General features: G+C 40.7%; 1 protein-coding gene across 1 annotated transcript; it reads right to left on the minus strand.

Annotated features, from left to right (window-relative positions):
* Positions 1 to 1,086: 1,086 nt before the first annotated feature.
* On the minus strand, positions 1,087 to 2,016 carry LOC110546671 (vomeronasal type-1 receptor 90-like). The gene has a single exon (XM_021633652.1). It carries the CDS (start codon positions 2,014 to 2,016, stop codon positions 1,087 to 1,089), a length of 930 nt encoding a protein of 309 aa, XP_021489327.1.
* Between the last annotated feature and the right edge of the window lie 8,642 nt (positions 2,017 to 10,658).

Genomic DNA, 10,658 nt, shown 5'->3' on the forward strand with positions numbered 1-10,658 from the left:
ACGCCATCAGGATGGCACCACCTGAACTTAGCAGGATACTCTCAAACAAAAGTGCTGTCTTTGTATGGCTCCAAGTGGATTTTAGGATTTTCAAACATATTTCATATATAAAACATAAATAAAAACATAAATAAAAAGCCATCTACATTTTGATAGGGGTTTTGTCACATTTGTAAATCATAGTGTATAGCATGGTGATTCATGGTGATAATAATTTATATACCTAGTTAGTGAAATATAGATCACCATGACTACTGGTTGTTGATGATTATTAATATTTAATATTGATTTATCTTTTAGTTATTCCTAAACCAGATGTATACCCAAATAACCACACAGAGACTAGGATTTATTTACTTAACCTAAAGCACAATGCTGGGCAATAATTAGTCCATCCTAAACCTCCAAGCCCACATAGCTTCCTCCCAGTCAGATTTCACACATTACATTTGCTTTTTAGTCATTTCTTAGGTCTGGTTCATTTCTCCTGATGTTTCCAGGTCTTCTTTTCTCAGATATCTCCTCCCCTTACTTCTTTCTCCTCCTCTCTGGATGAAGATGTCCCTCCCTACTCTTTCTATTGCTCAGCATTGGCTGGTTGTTTTTATTGGCAATGCAAAGAGCAAATGGTGGCATGTTTACACAAACTTGAGACAGGTGATACTTAGAATAAGCGTCACAGTGCAATGCCTGGATTGAAACCAGCTAGTGGGGTAGAAAAGCCAGCATTTGAATGAACAAGGGTAAATTGTATACATTTCACAAGAACATTATACCAACAAGTGATGTATTAAAAGTGTTACAAATTTTCATGTATCATATGTAGGCTACTCTATGCTGTAATGATTGACTCTTCTGTCTGACCACAACCAGAATTATTAGTAACTTGTATTATTTCAGAATGGCATATGCTTCAGTGATAGACTACGTGATTGTTTGATGCATATACCAAAAGTAGGTTTAACAGAGAAAATGTTTCAGATGTCTATTTTTCATCTAACCCAGAGATCATGGGTGTGCCATGATTGATTACCCCAAAATCAATGTGCTCATTCATGTTAAGAGAGCTTGTTCGCCACAGAATAATCAAATATTTACTGTTGGCCCTGCGTGGTTTTTGAAAAAGTTAATCACCCATCGTTCAGTACTGATGAACACCAAAGGACTGAATGTGGCATAGCCACTGGACACAAACATCTGGACACAGCGATGAGCTGGATCATTATTCCACATAACCCTGGAGCAGGAAGCAATGCAGTCCAAGCAGTACGTGAACAAAAAGAAACTTAACAGCAGCAGGAGGGTCCGGATGGCCCTCCACTCTGGGGACGTTTTGGGGTAGACGCTGGTGCTGTGAAGGTACTGAGCCTGCCTCTTATGCCTGCACAAGACAGTCACCATGTACACACTTGAAAGTATCATGAGTACTACAAAAAAGGCATCCCGGAAGACAGCCAGTACAGAAAGTAAGTGTCTCATGATGTCACTAGAAGGCCAGAGAGAACAGGATTTAGTGACCATTATATGGACGTGTGAGGTTCCATTACGGGTGGTGACAATGAAGTTGAGGAAACCGCTGATAGACATATAGAAGGCCCACAGGGAAAGAAAGCAACACAAGTTGTGATATAAGGAGTTATGTTTGAACTTTGCCAAGCAGGAACTTCTGGGGCTGAGGATGATGACCTGGAGGATGCTCAGGTGACAGGTAGAACAGATGGAGATGCTCCTCATCAGCCTGTACAAGGAGATGACTGCTTTACACGTGACGTCATCCCAAAACCTCTGGGACTCCAGAATGTCTGTAGCCATGAAGGCCATGCTAAGCACCATCACTATGTGGCTGAGGGCCAAGAGAGCAATGATCAGGTTGACGGGCTTGTGCCTGAGCTCCTGAAAGAACGTGACCACGTGGACGAGCAAGAGGATGGTGTTGGCTGAGATCCCAAAGGCAATCTCAGAAAAAAGAGCATTTCTTATGCCATTGTGATTGTACAGGGGGCTGTTCCTGTTCATCTTATTGCGGAAAGAGACACACAGGGCATACCTAAGAGAAAAAATTATTTACTACCTATTGCTGCCTTCATCAGTCTCCACTGAGACTACGGCCACCATGGAAATACATGGACTAACCACAGCACACCCTGTTCTGGCTCATGTTCTCCAGAAACCATCCCGTTCTCTCTCTTTTCCCATCATTTTCTAGTCATGTCTGGATTCTATACTCTACAGCTATCTCCCACAATACATGGAGTTTCTTAAACAATAAAAAATTGCCATATAGTAGAGCAAACATCACCTGATTAGTACCTTTTCTTTAGTTTTCCAGGGCAAGAACAATCCTCTTCCTCCTTTCCCTTTGAGACAGGGTTTCATGTAGCCCAGGCTGGCCTCGAAGACACTGTGTAGGGAAGAATGATCTTGACTTTCTAATCCTCCTGCCTCCAACCTCCCAGTGCTGGAATTACAGGTACATGGCAGTAAGCCTGGTTCGTGTGGACCCTGGGATTGAACCCAGGGCACTGTGCATGTGAGACAAGCACATGACCGTCTGAACTATACCCTCAACCCCTCAATCTGCGTCTTCCTGGTCGTCAGCACATGCTAACAGTTACTTCTTTCTGGAAGTTGCGTAGAAATGGAAACGAGACCTTCCAAGCAGAGTATTAATGGTTCAGAGAAGGACATAGGTGCACTATCAGTATTAATATTATTATTATCAGTATTAACTTTATTTCAGCTGATTTATTACCAGGGCAGATCTCGATGCATCAACAGAGGGAAATGCACGTGGACTATGAATATCCATCTACGATCTGCTCTACCATAAGCATGATCTACAACTCCAAGGTCCAGTCCTCTTTTCTGTAAAATATGCAGTCATAGTTTAGATAGTAGTGATCTCATACGAGAAAAAGATGAACTCTACCTACCAAGCACAACACTGTTTCTGCTACACAATGATGTCTACAAAGAAGCAGCAATTGCTTTTTGTTATTAGGCAATTTCTCATGCAAGTAACTTGGGATATTTCGTACAGTTCTCTTAGTAGTTGATCAATTCAGTCTCTGCTGAAAGATAGGTGATACGAAAGTTAGCAAAGTCTTAGAATAGTCTCTGATAGAGTTTTAGATTTTTTCTCTTTAACTACCCAAAGAGGGGTATAGATCATCATGCTAGAATGTCTAGTCCATTTGAACAAAATTCAGCTATTCACTGGTAGAAACAGAGGCCAGTATGTTTCTCTTATGGAGTGTGGTAGAGTTAGAACTAAATTCGGGCGTAAGAATAAATTATTTCTTGGCTTTTTAGACCATGTAATTTTGTAATATAGGACACGAAGGGTTTATGAAAAATGTTAAGAATTCTTTAAGAAACATTATTTCAAATTATGTGTATGTGTCTGTGGGTGCCTGCATGTATGCACCTGTGAGGGCAGGTGTCTGCTGAGGCCAGCATTCTGGATCTGGTTTGTGAGCTCCTGATTTGGATGTTGGGGACAGAACATGGATCTTCTGCAAGCGCAGTGTGTGCTCTTAACTGTTGAGCCATCTCTGCCTCCAGCCCCAAGGTTTGTGTGTGTGTGTGTGACAGAGAAAAGTTTTATTTCAGAGTGGGGGACCTTCTGAAGAACCACAGCCTACCTTCAGTCTGTTTGCTTCTAGGGTGAAAAGGGAGGGGCAGAAAAGGAGCTTGACGGGTTTCCTTTTGGGTTCAAGATTGGCTGTTGCTAGGAATGACCAAAGAATGGTGAGTGTTGGTGAGCAAAAGGATGTTAGATGATTGATAAACTTCTTTTATGCCACCCATTCTCAGGGGATCTACAGCGGCCCCAAAAGTTTTTTTTTTCAGTTTAGGTTTTTTTTTTATTTAAAAAATTGCATACAGTATATTTTGGTTACATTTTCCCCTCCCCTATCTCTGTCCAGGTCCTCCCCACCTCCATACCCATCCAACTCCATACCTTCTTTCTCTCTCTCTTTAGAAAACAGGCAAATATTGATAATAATAATAATAGCAAAACAAAGAGAAAACACAAGAAACACACACACACACACACACACACACACACACACACACACACACTAAAAACTCCAGACCAGTAAGATTTTAAAAAATGCCCAAACAAAGCAATATGGGACAAAAAAAAATCTACAAAAATACCATTGAGTTCATTTTGTGTTGTCTATTTCTGGGCTGGGCATGGGCCTGAATACCCATGTATGTGTGGTTTATGTACCCAGGAGACTCCATTGGAGAAAACTAATTTTCACGTTGCAAGCAATTATCAATTGGAGATAGCTTCTTAGGGACAGAAGCTCACGTCCACTTCCTTCTTTCAGAGCTAGGACCCCATCTGACTTAGACCTCTGCAGGCCCTGTGACGGCTGCCACAGTCTTTGTGAGTTCTTATGAGTGCCAGTCCTCTTGGGACGGACGATGTCTTCCTATCAGGTACTGAATAAGACAGATAAAACAACTTGCTACATTTAGAAGCATCCACTTATATTTGCACCCATGAAGCACGAGGAAAGACAGCAGAAAACATAACCTTAATTGTCCAAATGTTCTGTAGTACACTCAGCACCATCATCGTATATCTATGTTTAATATTTATATGTATTTTGAAGCGAGGTGTACCCCTATTGCTTTCTAAGACATTATTTTACTAGTACTTAGGTTCTGGAGGATGTGAACCCTTTCTGAACACAGACTAAAAAGTATCCCTCTTAGTGTCTTCTCTTCCACCATGCCTTCCTCCCTGCGTTCACATCTACCTCACTCGTCTACAGAACAGAGACCCCCTCAAACATGGCTTGTAGGAGCCATGGCTATAGAGACTACATCTGGCCCACTTTGCACACCAAGCATAAACATTGCATTTAGAGGACTGGAGAGGGGTTCAGCAGTTGAACACACCGGCTGCTCTCCAAGAGGACCCAAGTTTGATACCCAGAACCCACATAGGAGCTAACAATCACCGTAACTTTAGTTACAGGAGATGCGAGGCCCTCTCCTGTAGGCAATGCTTACCTGTGGATCAGGGACATAGGCACAAGGAAAATAACAAGGATTTTAGAAACAGGTCACTTCAGACAGGACTATGTTGGGAAAGAGGAAAGAAAGTCCAAGTAGGGGGCTGGAGAGATGGCTCAGTGGTCAAGAGCACTGACTGCTCTTCCAGAGGTCCTGAGTTCAATTCCCAGCAACCACATGGTGGCTCACGACCATCTGTAAAAAAAAAAAAAAAAAGAAAGAAAGAAAGTCCAAGTAGACAACTAAGGAGAGAAAACCTAAAGAAATACTAAAGAGCAGTGTGTCCTGGTAGTGAAGTCTGCAACCCCTTCAGAGGAAGAACAAGAGTTATGATCCCTGGATTACATGGACCACAGAAGCAGATATTCTAAGCATCTGTGTTTTATAATTATGGAGATGGTGGAAAGAAAATCCTGTGACATGAGGCATCATCCAATAGTCCTGAAAATAGTGACGAATGTTCAAGTCATTGTACTCTAGGCCTGTGGTCAGAGAAGCAAAGAGTGTAGGGGGGAGAAAACCCTTTAGCATATACCGGTAAGTGTGGACACTCATTACCTGAGGGCCGTCATGTTGAGAGAGGGCAGATCTGGAGGGTCCATGCATTTCCTCATGGACGCATGAGCAAAATCATTCATGTGTCTTCAAATTGCATGAGGTGTAAGTAATATTTGTGTCCAGGACCAAGCTGTCCATGTAAAGACATGACCATCCTTGCATAGAGGGAAGAACATGCTTTGATTTGTCATTGCTCTAAAGCCCAACCTCACCAACTTTGTCGTCATTACCATCTACAAAGCCAATATGGACCAAAGGTTCGGGGACATGAAACTGGTCCTGCTTCGTGCAGATGAGTTTAAACAGGGGCTACACTGGGCAGAATCCTTACCTTTACTATGTGTGGCATAGTTTTACCTGGGAAACTATGAAGAGCACAGGGAGAAAAGGCTGGCACCCGGGGGAAGACAAGAGCTTCACACAATGAATGTCAGTGCCGTGTGCAAGTGGCACAAAACAAATAAACTACAGGAAGGTGGTGAACAAAAGCCGGGAGAGTATTTGGGCTAGTACATGGCAGCTATTTGTGAACCACAGTGACAGTTATGGATTGCTCTTGTGAAGTAGCAGAATTATAAAGCAGAGCCAGGGTTCACACCTGCGGCTGGACCGGTTCATATAATGTCACTGTTTTACCTCTCTATTGAGAAAAAGCCAGCGGAAGTCAAGAAGCAGGAAGCCTCAGGGAAACACTGTCTCAGGCTCCAAGCTGTCATTCCTGGGACACACAAACAGTCCTGCAGGAGGGCGGCTTCCTGAGGCAGGAGACAGCTCAAGAGACAGAGTTAAGCCAGCTCGCTTGCCAAACAGATTTAACTTTCCTGACTCGCTATTTTTGTCTCTTAGTAACAACCAAAGAAATACCTGTTTATGATACATTTCTCCAATGCTGTAAGTGAGGGGTGAAACCTGAATTTTAAAAAAAAAAAACAAGGTAGAATTGGCTTCAGCTGCCCTACAGTTTCTTCTAAACAAAATGAATTTTGCGAACACCCACGAGCAGAGAAATGGGCAGGGGTATTGCTTAGATGAATCACAAACAGAGATAGGATTAATGGACTAGTGTGTATTTCCAGCTCTTGGAAATTATATTCACAGGTATTTTGGAGCCAGGGAAAGGAAACAAACACAATTATTTGCTTAAAAATATATAATGGGAACCTGTATTCTCTGCACTCGTATTTGACATTTCCTAACTGCTAGAACACACGTTTACGAACTAATAACATTAATTAGCATGTTGTGAAAGTTAAATTTGGACAGTTTTCTCCGAGGTCAGACTTGTAGATATTTTTGAATAATGTGAGGTTAGGGTGAATGAGGAAAGGATTTAATAATTAATTTCCGTAAGTTATACAATACTGTTATTTTTAAATCTCTCAACTTATATCTCTCTCATGCCAATCATCCAGTTATAAGTCCACTTTATTTGTACATGTCAAAGAGGTAAAATAGAAAGCACTTAATAAACATGAGTTAGAATTTACCTCTTCCCAGATACTGTGCAGGATAAGCAACGTTGAAAGTCAAGAGGACATAATCAGTGCTCCTTGAGTACTGTTGTAGTTAGAGCATTTGAAAAAGAAATGGATAGTTAGATTTATTTCTTGGGGTACAAAGTTAGTTTTCCAAGTTTCAATTAAAAGTCACTATATCCTAAAAAAAAAAAAATTCTCTCACTGAGCTTCTTGGCTGAGCGGGATAGTGGGAAGTGGGTGTTTAATCCAGGGCTACCAAAAAAAAAAAACTTCACCTGAAAATCCAGTTTGGTTCCTCCTAATGCCTGCTCACGGTCAATCTACTTGCCAGTGGATTCTACGCCTGTGGAATGAAGAAGTACCTACCCCAGCAGAGGCAGGGGGAGACTGAGTGCATCCAAGAACCAGCATGTTAAGTAAATAACGTCCTTAGCTGATTTCTCTGCAGGTTTGGAATTTTAATGTCTATGCTAAGAGGCCAAGATCTCAGCGGGGAGCAAAGAACAGTGGTGTTCCCAATGGAACATTTCATCCCTTAATTTTCCTTGATTGTCTTCTTCGTAATAACAATCTGGGGAGGGCTGTGCACAAAACTTTTTTTTTTTTTTTTTTTTTTAAGTACCAGTGACACAAGCGGGTGAGGAATGAGAAAGGTCACAGTCCTGTAGATGACACAAGGGTTTCTCACTTTCATGTTAAGCCATTTCGTACTTTGTAACCCTTGTCCTCTGCGGTCAGAGATGTTTGCCTCCTCTCATGAGTTCTCAGCAGACCTGCGGGTCCCCTTCTGTTACGATGGACACCATCTTCTCCCACACAATTCTGATATGGAGGACTTGGTTTCTAGATGCTCCTGTTCTTGCCTCTTTATGGTCTACAGACATGTTTCAAAATGTAGTGAATTGAAAAGTAAAATTTGAAAGAAATTAAATTTAAAAATAGAGACAGCTGGAAGCTGGGGTTGAGGCGATCACAGCAGGACTGAGCACAGCTGCCGTGCAGCCTGAGCAGGAGCGCACGGCCCTAGGAGGGATCTGAATGCTCCTCCCGAATCCTTCAATGATGCATTCAGCAGGAGGCTTGAACTTGCCCCTGGAAAAAAGAAAGAACCATGTTCTGATCTACAAAGTAGTTTGTGCAAGATTGTGATAAAATAGGGTTTCTTGATGTGCCAGGTGTGAAATTAGAAGTTGTTCCATTATAGAAATTAATTATGAGTTTCATTAAGGTTGTGATAAATAGGGTGGATGAAAGGCCAGATGTTTCCCCAGAGAAATGCAAACTTAAAAGGAACCAATAGAAATACATAACAACGGTAAAAATAATATCCAAAGCCAATACTTTTACGTGAATGAGCCTGGGAAGATTGGAAAAGGAGGAAGAAAGCTATAACCGGATTTCTGACAGGAAGTCTACGTATGTGAGTCTACATTTAAGAAGAAAGGAAAAAAACCAAAACTTTTTATCTTGTAAAAGATACAATATTTAAAATAGTAACAAGCCAGGCATTGCAGCACTTGGAAGGCCCAGGTAGGTGGAGCTCTGCAAGTTCAAGGCCAGCCTGGTCTATAGAGTGAGTTCCAGGACAGCCAGGGCTATGTAGAGAGGCCCTTCCTCAAACAAACAAACAAACAAACAAACAAACAACCCAACAAAACAAAATGAAAAAAAAACTCAAAAAACAAAAACAAAAGTAACAAAGCATAAGTGGTTAAACAAACATTGTAACTTCATCTACAGAAAAGAATAAAAAGTAAAGGGAGAGAAGAGCAAGAAAGGTCTTAGGAAAAAGGATGCCCTGGGCATTCCCAACCAAATAAGATGGTTAATATTGTCTACTTACAGGATCTAAAATCACCCAGGAGACAGGTCTGTGGGCCTGTCTGTGAAGGGTTTTTTTTTTTTTTTTATTGGGTTAATTGAGGTAGAACAACCCACTCAAACTGTGAGCGGAACTGTTCTGTGAGCTGGAGTTCTAGACTGAATAAAACTGAGCTGACAGCATTCATTGTGTGTGTGTGCGTGTGTGTGCAACATAATCAGCTTCCCCGTGACCCTGGCACCATTCTGTCTCCACCACTGGACTGTGTCCTCTAACCATGAAGTAATTTGTTGCAGCATCAAGAGAAGGAAACTCATACGGCGGAAGTGGGGTTGTGATGAAGCCTGATGCATAGGCTTTGGAACTAGTTCTTTGCAGTAATAGGGAAAGATTTCAGTAGAGCCACCCGGGCTTTCATAAAAGAGATTATGATACATACTCTTACTATCAACTTCAGAAGGTGTGAAATCACTATGGAAATGAATTTCTGGGCACTTCTCTGGGAGTTTCTGGGTTTATTAGGTTCATTGTGATTTGGAAGTCTCACTCTAAATGTGGGTCACACAATTCCACAAGTTGTGGTCCTGGATAACAGTGAACACCCATTTCTCTCTGCTTCTTGACTGTAGAAGCCGTGTGATTAGCTTCCTCAAGCTCCTGCTGCGTGGTTTCCTCACCACACTGGGCTGTGCTCTCAAACTAGGAGCCAAAATAGGCCTCTTTGCTCTTAGGTTTCCTTTTTGTTAGGGCACCTTACTACATCAACAGGAAATGTAACCGAACTTCTTTCTTTTAATATTTTGAGTTCTTTTATATTCCAGGTATCAATCTCCTTTTGATGAATAACTGGAAACTTTCTTCTTTTCTTTCATAATCAGCCTAACAATAGGTGTATAAACTCTGTTATTTCAAAGTCCTATAAGTTTTGGTTATATCAATTTATCTATTAATTGCTTTTTTATTTAATTGATTTATTTTCTTTTTTGCTTTTGAAACGGGGTCTCTCTACACAGCTCCAGCTGTCATGGACCTCATTAAGTACACCAGGCTGGCCTCAAACTCACAGAAATCCACCTGCCTCTGCCTCCTGTGTTCTGAGATTAAAAGTGTGTACCCCTTGCCTGGCTATTTTGTTGGTTTCTATTTTTAGCTTTGTTATTTCATTTTCTAATATATAAACATTTTGTTTTACTTTTTCATATGTTATTTATTATTCCATAAAGAGTTTCCTTTTTTGTAATGTGTTTGTCTGGTTTTAATTTTAGACTAATTCTGCTTTAAAAATTCTACAAACAGAATGAATTAGAACCTTCCTTCTGTTTTCCTTCTGGAAGAGTGTGGAGAGTTGTCATAGCACTTCCTTCTAGTCCCGGATATTTATATTCATGAAGTGTTAATTTTTTTGGTTAAATATGTTTAATAGTTATAGGCTCAGTCAGATAATTTTTTTATTCTGATGTGACTTTTGCTAATTTGTATTTTTCAGGGAATTAGTTTACACTTAACTATGGTGATCAAATTGTGGGCTTATATATACTTGTAATGTTCCTTTTTAAAAAAAAAATTAATGTCCATGGTGACTGTAATGATTCGTTTTCATTTCTGTTTAAAGGTTTGTTTCAAAGAATTAGCTTTTGGATTTGTTGCCTTTATGTAGTAATTTGTTTTCAATTTTATTGATTTTTGTTTTAATTTTAATTTAGGATATATGCCTAGGTGTGGTATAGCTAGATATTGAGGTAGCACTATTCATAATTGCCTGA

The sequence above is a fragment of the Meriones unguiculatus genome, chromosome 11, assembly GCF_030254825.1.
Source record: "Meriones unguiculatus strain TT.TT164.6M chromosome 11, Bangor_MerUng_6.1, whole genome shotgun sequence".
In the NCBI taxonomy this organism is placed as follows: domain Eukaryota; kingdom Metazoa; phylum Chordata; class Mammalia; order Rodentia; family Muridae; genus Meriones; species Meriones unguiculatus.

What these genes read in the sequence shown, in the direction of transcription:
- LOC110546671 (XM_021633652.1), bottom strand. Translation starts at nt 2,016, where the DNA reads ATGAACAGGAACAGCCCCCTGTACAATCACAATGGCATAAGAAATGCT.